General features: G+C 40.2%; 2 protein-coding genes across 21 annotated transcripts in view; both read right to left on the bottom strand.

Moving 5' to 3' along the window:
- LOC309713847 (protocadherin alpha-C2-like) overlaps nt 1–13,588 on the bottom strand; it is a 199,247-nt gene that overhangs the window by 40,468 nt on the left and 145,191 nt on the right. Inside the window, exon 1 of one of the 20 annotated variants that reach the window (XM_082545740.1) lies at nt 5,305–7,813. The exons of 18 other annotated variants lie outside the window; for them this stretch is intronic. In XM_082545740.1, the coding sequence (XP_082401866.1) occupies nt 5,305–7,683 (2,379 nt within the window). In that variant the 5' untranslated portion in view covers nt 7,684–7,813. Of the gene's footprint in view, nt 1–432; nt 2,923–5,304; nt 7,814–13,588 lie in introns of those variants that run through there. One more of the 20 variants, XM_082545719.1, reaches the window with a different exon arrangement.
- Nucleotides 10,096–12,640, bottom strand: LOC309714182 (protocadherin alpha-3-like). The gene has a single exon (XM_082546423.1). It carries the CDS (start codon nt 12,523–12,525, stop codon nt 10,111–10,113), a length of 2,415 nt encoding a protein of 804 aa, XP_082402549.1. The 5' UTR covers nt 12,526–12,640; the 3' UTR covers nt 10,096–10,110.

The following is a 13,588-nucleotide window of genomic DNA, read 5'->3' as shown; positions in this document are numbered from 1 at the left end:
TCTGTTAAGATATAGAAGAAATGTGAAGAATTACCATTAATTCCTCCAATTTCACTAAATAAAACAGGGCGAGATTATTGTACATAGAATAAAACAAAAGAAAAATCTTAACATCAAGCAAGTTTAACTGTTACACTGCTTAAAAACCCAAGACGGAGCTCTGGTTGATTTATGTCAGTTTTCGTTAACAAAAAAAAAGAAACTAGGGTATTGTCATCCAGAAAACTTTTTTAGTTTTTAGTTAGGAATCTTTAGTTACCATTGCAATTTCTGACAGTTCATTTTTTCAAGAATAGAATAGAAGTTCAAGAATAGAGACTAATTTTACACATACTACAGATAGGACGTTTTAAAAGGAAATTAGACAAGGAATGTGTCCATTTGTTTGTGTGAAAATCTGTAGTATGGACTAAAAGACTAAAATCAACTCACCTTCTCTTTGTTGGGTAATGTCTGAGTTCTTGTAAAAGTGTCTCCTTCGTTAATACTGATCAGTTCTCCATCTACAGGTGGAAACGGGGCGGGGAAAACCACTACGTCACTCTTGAGCGTGTCTGAGCTGAAACACACGTCATACTGCTGAGTAGCTTTAGAGTAAGACCAGCTCCCGTCAGGGTGGGTGGTGATCATGGGGGCGCTGTACCTGCTGAAAGTGCCGTCTGTCCTGTGACATCTGACTGCTATTAAAGTGATGAGGCTGAGCATCAAGATGACGGACACCGACACAATGGCAATCAGCAGGTACAGGTTCAAATCCGAGAAGCTGTCCTCCTTTACAGGCACATGTCTGAACTGAGTCTGGATTTCAGCCGTGCTTTCAACCACCACCACATCAATAGACACAGTAGCTGACAGGGAGGGTTCTCCGTTATCAGAGACCAAGACCACCAAGGGGTGAGTTTTGATGTCATTGTCACTCATTCTCCTCTTAGTCCTGATCTCCCCGGTGCTGGTTCCGATCCTGAACAGGTTGTTTCCTTTGGGCTCAGACAGGTGATAAGAAAGCAGCGCATTGTATCCAGAGTCTGCGTCTACAGCCCTGATCTTTGCCACAAAGTATCCCGCTTCAGCAGAATAGGGGATGTTCTCACTATTAACGGCATCGTGCTCAGAATATGGAGCAAGAATTGTTGGATTATTATCATTTTCATCCAAGATTAAAACGTTTACAGTGACGTTGCTGCTGAGCGGAGGAACACCAGAGTCTGTGGCCTGAACTTTAACCTGGAACGTTTTTAACTCCTCATAATTAAAAGACTGCAGGCTGATTATATCTCCTGTCTCGGAGTTTATATTTAAAATAGATGAAACTGGAATGTTTTTAAGAGAACTATCTAACAGTGTGTAAGTCACCTTTGCATTAACATCTAGATCAGCATCGAAGGCATTTACTGTATAAATTACTGAGCCCGTTGGACTGTTTTCTTTGACATACACATTAATAACAGGCTCCGTAAATCGGGGTGGATTATCATTAACATCAGAAACATGAACAGTAATGACTTTGTTACTGGACAGAGGTGGAGCTCCTTCATCCGTGGCTGTAATGGTGACATTATAAACAGAAGTGGTTTCTCTGTCCAGCGGTCCATCTACAACTAAAGAATAATCATTTTTGTAGTTGGACTTGAGATTAAACGGAACAGATCCAACTACCTTACAGCTGGTTACACCATTCTTCCCTCCATCTTTATCACTTACTGTAATAAAAGCAACAATAGTCCCCAGTTCAGCGTCTTCTTTTACCGGTGTCATTAGTGACGTCACTGATATTTGTGGGGGATTATCATTTATATCAATTATCTCTATCAGTAATTTAGCTTGTGCACTACGAGGAACGGGACCCTGGTCCGTTGCTTGTACTCTGACTTCATAAGCAGGCGTCTCCTCATAATCCAATCCACCCTTCACTGTGATTTCTCCTGTTTCTGAATTGAGATCAAAAATATTTGATGGATCAATATTCCCTCGTTTGATGAAGGAATATAAGATTTTACTGTTCATGCCTTCATCTAAATCTGTGGCATTTAACTTGATAACAAGTGTTCCGGGAGTGACATTTTCTTTGACACGCACTTTATAAAGCAGTTTGCTAAACGCGGGAATATTATCATTTACATCGATTACATTCACATGTATCTGCAATGATCCCGTTCTTGGAGGTTTTCCTCCATCTACAGCGGTCAGTATTAGATTGATTACTGACTGTTTTTCTCGGTCCAAAGCTTTTTGCAGCACCAGCTCAGCAGACACACCGTGCTCTCCGCCGCTCTGCACATCAAGTGAGAAATGCTCATTTTGACTGAGCTTGTAGGTCTTCACTGAGTTGCTTCCTATGTCTGCATCCACGGCCACAGGGAGAAAATATCGCTCTCCCGTTAACGATGATTCAGAAATATTTAAGTAATACCTGCTTTCAAGAAATGCAGGTGAATTGTCGTTTACATCTAATATATTAACCTCTACGCGATGTGCAGTCATTGGATTGCTTAGAAAAGCTTGTAATTTTAAGGAGCATTTTATAGTCAGTGGACAAAGCTCCTCTCGGTCTATCCGCTCCTCAACTAAGAGATTCCCACTCCGTAAGTTAACGTTAAGATATGTCTTACTGTAACTGGAAACCACACGTAGATCCCTGTTTTCTAGTTCCTGTACATTGATGTTTAAATCCTTTGCGAGATTCCCCACCACTGTGCCTTTGTTCACCTCCTCGGAAATCGAGTAGGCTAACTGCGAAGCAGCCCAGTGCCAAAGACAAAGAAACACAACAATGCGAATCCAGACGTGTTCCTCCTTTGGTAGAATATACATTGTTGATCCACAAAAAGAAGTGAACACAAGTGGACATTAATCCTTATTCGAGATACACCCGAAGCGATAAATGACATAAGGAGCTCCTGCTCTCATCGTCACAGCACCTTCCGCGGGTGTGCAATGGCCGATGAGTATTTCATTTTTTCCCGTGCAGGGAGGAGTTTTAACTACACAAATACATTTAGGTCTATGGTCTCCTGCGACATCATGTGGTGATAGACTGATAACAAAACACAATAAAGAGTACTAAATTCCTGTTAAAAATTGTGAATATTGAAGTTCAGTATAGAAATAAAACATATTATTTCGATTGTAAGCGAGAAATCTGGTTGATAAAAAACTCGCTATTTCCGTGACTAAAGGAACATCTGTAACATTATGAAAATTCAACGTAAATGATTACTTTGATTCGAATTCCAGAAATAGTTATTCTGTATTAATATGATTTTTTTAAAAGAATGAAAGGAAAATGTTTTGTTTTTTAGTGTATGAAAACACAACATCCATACGTCCTAAACAGGGCAACGTACCGTCTAATACCACGGACAGCGAGTTTTCACCACATTCAAGCACAGTCACTGAACATTACAACAAAATGACAACTGCTACAAAAAGTCAACGTTTAAGGCTCAGTCACCATGGCAATCAGCGTAGATCATAAAATGTCACTGAAACGTTATTCAGCAGTCAAAAGTAGCATATTAGCATAGTGCCACGAACCTCTATCACTCAGTAATAAATGAACCGTTTATGTAAATACAGAAGTGATAGAAAACATATAGGCATTTAAAGCCTGGTAAATTTACATGCACCATGTCACATTAAAAAAAGAACAAAAGAATTAAGAAAATGCAAGCATGTGCAAAGAGAGGAGGATTTTCACTGCCTAACTTCAAATGGTATTATTGGGTGATGAATGTGAAACAACTTAGAGCTTGTTACCTACTGCAGCAGTCAAACCCATTTGGTCCCAAATAGAGACGGAAGTTAATGGCGGTATTTCTCTTTCAAAGGAGCTGTTTGACACCAGCCACAAACTTACCCATCCTATAATTGCAAATGCAAAGATATTGTGGTGTAAATTACAAAAGCCGGGTTGTTGCAACTTTATGGGGGAATAAAATAATTTTAATTGGAGGGACACCAGTTGACTGGCTACAGTGGAGTAAGGCAGGCATCTATCAGATTTTGGTTGACTGTGGGACCAAATGTTTTTTAATCTTTGATCAAGTTGTGGAGATAATTTGCAGCTTAATCAGTTGTGGAGATATGTTCAAATACACAGCTCACTATCGAAGTGGCTGGGAACCCCCTTGTGTTGTCTTGTGGGCAGTCCTGTGGAAGTACTGCTCTCGAGATCATCCTTGGGTAAAGGTATCACTTCTAAGTTTTATCATTTATTGCAGGGTCGGTTAGCTGAACCTCTTCTTAAAGTTAAGGGCTATTGGGCCCAGGACTTGGCATTGGATATATCTTCAGTTGAATGGGACTCATGTCTCCATAACGTTAATACTATGTTTAAAGAAATAGGCAGTAGATTTATCCAACTTAAGATAATCCATAAGTGACATTGAACACTGCAACAATTGTATAAATGGAACTTGGCCCCCCACAGACGATTGCTGGAGATGTGACGGTCTAAATGCTTCGATTTTACATATCCTTTGGAGCTGTTTGACACTTCAGGACTGGTGGGAAAACACAATGGAGGTCATTTTCAGTGTTTTGAAAAGATTTGGTATCTCACCAAAATTGTCCATACTTGGTATAACTACAGAACTTTCCGATTGAGACTTTTCCTGCAATACAAAAAAAAAAAGGATTATCTTGGCTCTTAATACGGCAAAACGGGTCTTGTTAAGACATGGGCGGAAAAAGAAACCCCCTCACTATGAGGAGTGGCTAATGACGATGGTTAAGTTGGCATCTTACGAAAAAGTGACTTATGATTTATTAGATAAATTGTACCAATATAATTGTATTTGGTCCCCCTTCACTAACTGACTTTCTGTAACTTGAGGGGCAGAGGAGTAATGAGAGAGTGGTTGCTGTGGGGTTTGGTGTGTGAAGAAAGAATATGATGATTTTTATTTTTTGTTTATTTGTTTTCTGTTTTGTTATTAAAGTTCAAAACGGAAATAAAAATTGTTGAAGATAAAAATAAACAGAAAATACCCCCCCCCCCCCCCCCCCAAACAACCCAAAACTAAAAAAAAAATAAGACGCTGTCTTTAATGCTGAAAAAGCTTAAAAGCGATGCTACAGCTTAAGGTGACCTACTCATCGTCAGCATAATGCCACAAAGGTTATTCAAGCTGTTTGGAAGTCTGAAGGACTGGGAATAAGACTTGGTGTACTATTGCCTAACTGATGCTCAACTAAAGCTGCAGAATGTGTATGTATGTCTACACCAACTACACAAGAAATTGCAGAAGCTATAATTTTATGATCGCACTATGACGTTTTACAAAACAAGTACAAATGTCCTACCTTCTCTTTGTTAGGTAAAGTCTGAGTCCTGGTAAAAGTGTCTCCTCCGTTAATACTGATCAGTTCTCCATCTACAGGCGGAAACGGGGCAGGGAAAACCACTACGTCACTCTTGAGTGTGTCTGAGCTGAAACACACGTCATACTGCTGAGTAGCTTTAGAGTAAGACCAGCTCCCGTCAGGGTGGGTGGTGATCATGGGGGCGCTGTACCTGCTGAAAGTGCCGTCTGTCCTGTGGCATCTGACTGCTATTAAAGTGATGAGGCTGAGCAGAAAGATGACGGACACCGACACAATGGCGATCAGCAGGTACAGGTTCAAATCCGAGAAGCTGTCCTCCTTTACAGGCACATGTCTGAACTGAGTCTGGATTTCAGCCATGCTTTCAACCACCACCACATCAATCGACACAGTAGCTGACAGGGAGGGTTCTCCGTTATCAGAGACCAAGACCACCAAGGGGTGAGTTTTGAGGTCATTGTCACTCATTCTCCTCTTAGTCCTGATCTCCCCGGTGCTGGTTCCGATCCTGAACAGGTTGTTTCCATTGGGCTCAGACAGGTGATAAGAAAGCAGCGCATTGTATCCAGAGTCTGCGTCTACAGCCCTGATCTTTGCCACAAAGTATCCCGCTTCAGCAGAATAGGGGATGTTCTCAATATTAACGGCGTCGTGCTCTGAATATGGAGCAAGCATTGTTGGATTATTATCATTTTCATCCAGGATTAAAACGTTTACAGTCACATTGCTGCTGAGCGGAGGAACACCAGAGTCTGTGGCCTGAACTTTAAAGTGGAAAGTTTTTAACTCCTCATAGTTAAAAGACTGCAGGCTGATTATATCTCCAGTCTCTGAGTTTATATTTAAAATAGATGAAACTGGAATGTTTTTAAGAGAGCTATCTAACAGTGTGTAAGTCACCTTTGCATTAACATCTAGATCAGCATCGAAGGCATTTACTGTATAAATTACTGAGCCTGTTGGACTGTTTTCTTTGACATACACATTAATAACAGTCTCCATAAATTTGGGTGCGTTATCATTAACATCAGAAACATGAACAGTAATGACTTTGTTACTGGACAGAGGTGGAGCTCCTTCATCTGTGGCTGTAATGGTGACATTATAAACAGAAGTGGTTTCTCTGTCCAGCGGTCCATCTACAACTAAAGAATAATCATTTTTGTAGTTGGACTTGAGTTTAAACGGAACAGATCCAACTACCTTACAGCTGGTTACACCATTTTCCCCTCCATCTTTATCACTTACTGTAATCAAAGCAACAATAGTCCCCAGTTCAGCGTCTTCTTTTACCGGTGTCATTAGTGACGTCACTGATATTTGTGGGGGATTATCATTTATATCAATTATCTCTATCAGTAATTTAGCATGTGCACTACGAGGAACGGTACCCTGGTCCGTTGCTTGTACTCTGACTTCATAAGCAGGCGTCTCCTCATAATCCAATCCACCCTTCACTGTGATTTCTCCTGTTTCTGAATTGAGATCAAAAATATTTGATGGATCAATATTCCCTCGTTTGATGAAGGAATATAAGATTTTACTGTTCATGCCTTCATCTAAATCTGTGGCATTTAACTTGATAACAAGTGTTCCGGGAGTGGCATTTTCTTTGACACGCACTTTATAAAGCAGTTTGCTAAACGCGGGAATATTATCATTTACATCGATTACATTCACATGTATCTGCAATGATCCCGTTCTTGGAGGTTTTCCTCCATCTACAGCGGTCAGTATTAGATTGATTACTGACTGTTTTTCTCGGTCCAAAGCTTTTTGCAGCACCAGCTCAGCAGACACACCGTGCTCTCCGCCGCTCTGCACATCAAGTGAGAAATGCTCATTTTGACTGAGCTTGTAGGTCTTCACTGAGTTGCTTCCTATGTCTCCGTCCACGGCCACAGGGAGAAAATATCGCTCTCCCGTTAACGATGATTCAGAAATATTTAAGTAATACCTGCTTTCAAGAAATGCAGGTGAATTGTCGTTTACATCTAATATATTAACCTCTACGCGATGTGCAGTCATTGGATTGCTTAGAACAGCTTGTAATTTTAAGGAGCATTTTATAGTCAGTGGACAAAGCTCCTCTCGGTCTATCCGCTCCTCAACTAAGAGATTCCCACTCCGTAAGTTAACGTTAAGATATGTCTTACTGTAACTGGAAACCACACGCAGATCCCTGTTTTCTAGTTCCTGTACATTGATGTTTAAATCCTTTGCGAGATTCCCCACCACTGTGCCTTTGTTCACCTCCTCGGAAATCGAGTAGGCTAACTGCGAAGCAGCCCAGTGCCAAAGACAAAGAAACACAACAATGCGAATCCAGACGTGTTCCTCCTTTGGTAGAATATACATTGTTGATCCACAAAAAGAAGTGAACACAAGTGAACATTAATCCTCATTTGAGAAATGTACACCCGAAGCGATAAATGATATAAGGAGGTCCTGCTCTCATCGTCACAGCACCTTCCGCGGGTGTGCAATGGCCGATGAGTATTTCATTTTCTTCCCGTGCAGGGAGGAGTTTTAACTACACAAATACATTTAGGTCTATGGTCTCCTGCGACATCATGTGGTGATAGACTGATAACAAAACACAATAAAGAGTACTAAATTCCTGTTAAAAATTGTGAATATTGAAGTTCAGTATAGAAATAAAACAAATATTAATATTTTGATTGTAAGCGAGAAATCTGGTTGATAAAAAAAACTCGCTATTTCCGTGACTAAAGGAACATGAAAATTCAACGTAAATGATTACTTTGATTCGAATTCCAGAAATAGTTATTCCTTAGTAATATGATTTTTTTTAAAGAATGAAAGGAAAATGTTTTCTTTTTTAGTGTATGAAAACACAACATCCATACGTCCTAAACAGGGCAACGTACCGTCTAATACCACGGACAGCGAGTTTTCACCACATTCAAGCACAGTCACTGAACATTACAACAAAATGACAACTGCTACAAAAAGTCAACGTTTAAGGCTCAGTCACCATGGCAATCAGCGTAGATCATAAAATGTCACTGAAACGTTGTTCAGCAGTCAAAAGTAGTATATTAGCATAGTGCCACGAACCTCTATCACTCAGTAATAAATGAACCGTTTATGTAAATACAGAAGTGATAGAAAACATATAGGCATTTAAAGCCTGGTAAATTTACACGCACCATGTCACATTAAAAAAAGAACAAAATAATTAAGAAAATGCAAGCATGTGCAAAGAGAGGAGGATTTTCACTGCCTAACTTCAAATGGTATTATTGGGTGATGAATGTGAAACAACTTAGAGCTTGTTACCTACTGCAGCAGTCAAACCCATTTGGTCCCAAATAGAGACGGAAGTTAATGGCGGCATTTCTCTTTGAAAGGAACTGTTTGACACCAGCCACAAACTTACCCATCCTATAATTGCAAATGCAAAGATATTGTGGTGTAAATTACAAAAGCCGGGTTGTTGGGATTTTATTAAATCTCCTTTAGCAACTTTATGGGGGAATAAAATAATTTTAATTGGAGGGACACCGGTTGACTGGCTACAGTGGCGTAAGGCAGGCATCTATCAGATTTTGGTTGACTGTGGGACCAAATGTTTTTTAACCTTTGATCAAGTTGTGGAGATAATTTGCAGCTTAATCAGTTGTGGAGATATGTTCAAATACACAGCTCACTATCGAAGTGGCTGGGAACCCCCTTGTGTTGTCCTGTGGGCAGTCCTGTGGAAGTACTGCTCTCGAGATCATCCTTGGGTAAAGGTATCACTTCTAAGTTTTATCATTTATTGCAGGGTCGGTTAGCTGAACCTCTTCTTAAAGTTAAGGGCTATTGGGCCCAGGACTTGGCATTGGATATATCTTCAGTTGAATGGGACTCATGTCTCCATAACGTTAATACTATGTTTAAAGAAATAGGCAGTAGATTTATCCAACTTAAGATAATGCATAAGTGGCATTGAACACTGCAACAATTGTATAAATGGAACTTGGCCCCCACAGACGATTGCTGGAGATGTGACGGTCAAAATGCTTCGATTTTACATATCCTTTGGAGCTGTTTGACACTTCAGGACTGGTGGGAAAACACAATGGAGGTCATTTTCAGTGTTTTGAAAAGATTTGGTATCTCACCGAAATTGTCCATACTTGGTATAACTACAGAACTTTCCGATTGAGACTTTTCCTGCAATACAAAAAAAAAAAAGGATTATCTTGGCTGTTACTACGGCAAAATGAGTCTTGTTAAGACATGGGCACAAAAAGAAACCCCCTCACTATGAGGAGTGGCTAATGACGATGGTTAAGTTGGCATCTTACGAAAAAGTGACTTATGATTTATTAGATAAATTGTACCAATATAATTGTATTTGGTCCCCCTTCACTAACTGACTTTCTGTAACTTGAGGGGCAGAGGAGTAATGAGAGAGTGGTTGCTGTGGGGTTTGGTGTGTGAAGAAAGAATATGATAATTTTTTATTTTTTGTTTATTTGTTTGTTTTCTGTTTTGTTATTGAAGTTCAAAACGAAAATAAAAATTGATGAAGATAAAATAAGACGCTGTCTTTAATGCTGAAAAAGCTTAAAAGCGATGCTACAGCTTAAGGTGACCTACTCATCTTCAGCATAATGCCACAAAGGTTATTCAAGCTGTTTGAAAATCTGAAGGACTGGGAATAAGACTTGGTGTACTATTGCCTAACTGATGCTCAACTAAAGCTGCAGAATGTGTATGTATGTCTACACCAACTACACAAGAAATTGCAGAAGCTATAATTTTATGATCGCACTATGACGTTTTACAAAACAAGTACAAATGTCCTACCTTCTCTTTGTTAGGTAAAGTCTGAGTCCTGGTAAAAGTGTCTCCTCCGTTAATACTGATCAGTTCTCCATCTACAGGTGGAAACGGGGCGGGGAAGACCACTACGTCACTCTTGAGTGTGTCTGAGCTGAAACACACGTCATACTGCTGAGTAGCTTTAGAGTAAGACCAGCTCCCGTCAGGGTGGGTGGTGATCATGGGGGCGCTGTACCTGCTGAAAGTGCCGTCTGTCCTATGGCATCTGACTGCTATTAAAGTGATGAGGCTGAGCAGAAAGATGACGGACACCGACACAATGGCGATCAGCAGATACAGGTTCAAATCCGAGAAGCTGTCCTCCTTTACAGGCACATGTCTGAACGGAGTCTGGATTTCAGCCGTGCTTTCAACCACCACCACATCAATCGACACAGTAGCTGACAGGGAGGGTTCTCCGTTATCAGAGACCAAGACCACCAAGGGGTGAGTTTTGAGGTCATTGTCACTCATTCTCCTCCTAGTCCTGATCTCCCCGGTGCTGGTTCCGATCCTGAACAAGTTGTTTCCTTTGGGCTCAGACAGGTGATAAGAAAGCAGCGCATTGTATCCAGAGTCTGCGTCTACAGCCCTGATCTTTGCCACAAAGTATCCCGCTTCAGCAGAATAGGGGATGCTCTCACTGTTAACGGAGCCATGCTCAGAATATGGCGTGAGAATCGTGGGACTGTTGTCATTTTCATCCAGGATTAAAACGTTTACAGTCACATTGCTGCTGAGTGGAGGAACACCAGAGTCTGTGGCCTGAACTTTAAAGTGGAAAGTTTTTAACTCCTCATAGTTAAAAGACTGCAGGGTGATTATATCTCCAGTTTCTGAATTTATATTTAAAACAGATGAAACTGGAGTGCTTTTAAGAGAGCTATCTAACAGCGTGTAAGTCACCTTTGCATTAACATCTAGATCAGCATCAAAGGCATTTACTGTATAAATTATTGAGCCCGTTGGACTGTTTTCTTTGACATACACATTAATAACAGTCTCCATAAATTTGGGTGCATTATCATTAACATCAGAAACATGAACAGTAATGACTTTGTTACTGGACAGAGGTGGAGCTCCTTCGTCTGTGGCTGTAATGGTGACATTATAAACAGAAGTGGTTTCTCTGTCCAGCGGTCCATCTACAACTAAAGAATAATCATTTTTGTAGTTGGACTTGAGATTAAACGGAGCAGATCCAACTACCTTACAGCTGGTTACACCATTCTTCCCTCCATCTTTATCACTTACTGTAATCAAAGCAACAATAGTCCCCAGCTCTGCGTCTTCTTTTACCGGTGTCATGAGGGATGTCACTGATATTTGTGGGGGATTATCATTCATATCAACGATCTCAATCAGTAATTTAGCATGTGCACTACGAGGAGAGGCGCCCTGGTCCGTTGCTTGTACTCTGACTTCATAAGCAGGCGTCTCCTCATAATCCAATCCACCCTTCACTGTGATTTCTCCTGTTTCTGAATTGAGATCAAAAATATTTGATGGATCAATATTCCCTCGTTTGATGAAGGAATATAAGATTTTACTGTTCATGCCTTCATCTAAATCTGTGGCATTTAACTTGATAACAAGTGTTCCGGGAGTGGCATTTTCTTTGACACGCACTTTATAAAGCAGTTTGCTAAACGCGGGAATATTATCATTTACATCGATTACATTCACATGTATCTGCAATGATCCCGTTCTTGGAGGTTTTCCTCCATCTACAGCGGTCAGTATTAGATTGATTACTGACTGTTTTTCTCGGTCCAAAGCTTTTTGCAGCACCAGCTCAGCAGACACACCATGCTCTCCGCCGCTCTGCACATCAAGTGAGAAATGCTCATTTTGACTGAGCTTGTAGGTCTTCACTGAGTTGCTTCCTATGTCTCCGTCTACGGCCACAGGGAGAAGATATCGCTCTCCCGTCAACGATGATTCAGAAATATTTAAGTAATACCTGCTTTCAAGAAATGCAGGTGAATTGTCGTTTACATCTAATATATTAACCTCTACGCGATGTGCAGTCATTGGATTGCTTAGAACAGCTTGTAATTTTAAGGAGCATTTTATAGTCAGTGGACAAAGCTCCTCTCGGTCTATCCGCTCCTCAACTAAGAGATTCCCACTCCGTAAGTTAACGTTAAGATATGTCTTACTGTAACTGGAAACCACACGTAGATCCCTGTTTTCTAGTTCCTGTACATTGATGTTTAAATCCTTTGCGAGATTCCCCACCACTGTGCCTTTGTTCACCTCCTCGGAAATCGAGTAGGCTAACTGCGAAGCAGCCCAGTGCCAAAGACAAAGAAACACAACAATGCGAATCCAGACGTGTTCCTCCTTTGGTAGAATATACATTGTTGATCCACAAAAAGAAGTGAACACAAGTGAACATTAATCCTCATTCGAGAAATGTATACCCGAAGCGATAAATGATATAAGGAGCTCCTGCTCTCATCGTCACAGCACCTTCCGCGGGTGTGCAATGGCCGATGAGGATTTCATTTTTTCCCGTGCAGGGAGGAGTTTTAACAATTCAAACTAATTTAGGTCTATGGTCTCCTGCGACATCAAGTGGCGAAAGACTGCTATCAGCATTCTACATAGAAACCGTGAACATTTAGTGTCAGTGTGGACATGAAAATATTTAAAAATTTGATTGTGTTGTGTGAAACCCGGTCAATAAAAAAGATAAGATCGGTATTTCAGTGAGCTAACGAGCTCGTTTGACGTTATAACAATTCAACACACATATTGTCTTTTATTCAAAGTCCATTATTGCTTAATTTTCAGTCGTACACATGTATTAAAATCAAGAAGAAGAAGAAATAGAAGAAGAAGAAAAACAAAACCTTTGCTCACTTAATGATGTCACAAAATGCACGTATTCAAAATATGGCGCCATACATTCTAGCACCACGGACAGCGACTTTTCATGATATTCTATACTCGTCTTGAATAAAAATAAGATACCTGGTACTACACCCTGTGTTGCACTTTGAGTCACCATGGCAGCCACTGTAAGTTATATAAACAGTAAAGTATAAATATGTCAACGAGATTAAAAAAGCCTATTAGTGCAGTGACAAGTACCAACACCAATCACCCTCTGTGGGACATGAATTATTTACTTAAGTGACTAAAGGTAGTCTTGACGCCTCCTAGATTTTGGACGCACTAATTTAAGTTTAAAAATCGCTCATAAAAGAATGAAAGGGTTAAACACTATTCGACAGATTATGTCACTCATTTTAAGCAAAATGCTCCAAAGTTCTGTCAAGCAAACTCAAAAAGAAGAAGTCAGTCTTAGTGTTTTGGTTCTTAGGATTGTTCACTTGAAGCTGTATAATTTGTATATATGTAAGAACTGTTAACAGGAAATGACATAATAATTTTATGATCGCACTGTGAGGTTTTACAA

This window comes from Aulonocara stuartgranti, assembly GCF_965226115.1.
Source record: "Aulonocara stuartgranti genome assembly, chromosome: 2".
Classification (NCBI taxonomy): Eukaryota; Metazoa; Chordata; class Actinopteri; order Cichliformes; family Cichlidae; genus Aulonocara; species Aulonocara stuartgranti.
This window is presented reverse-complemented; position numbering and strand designations above follow the sequence as displayed.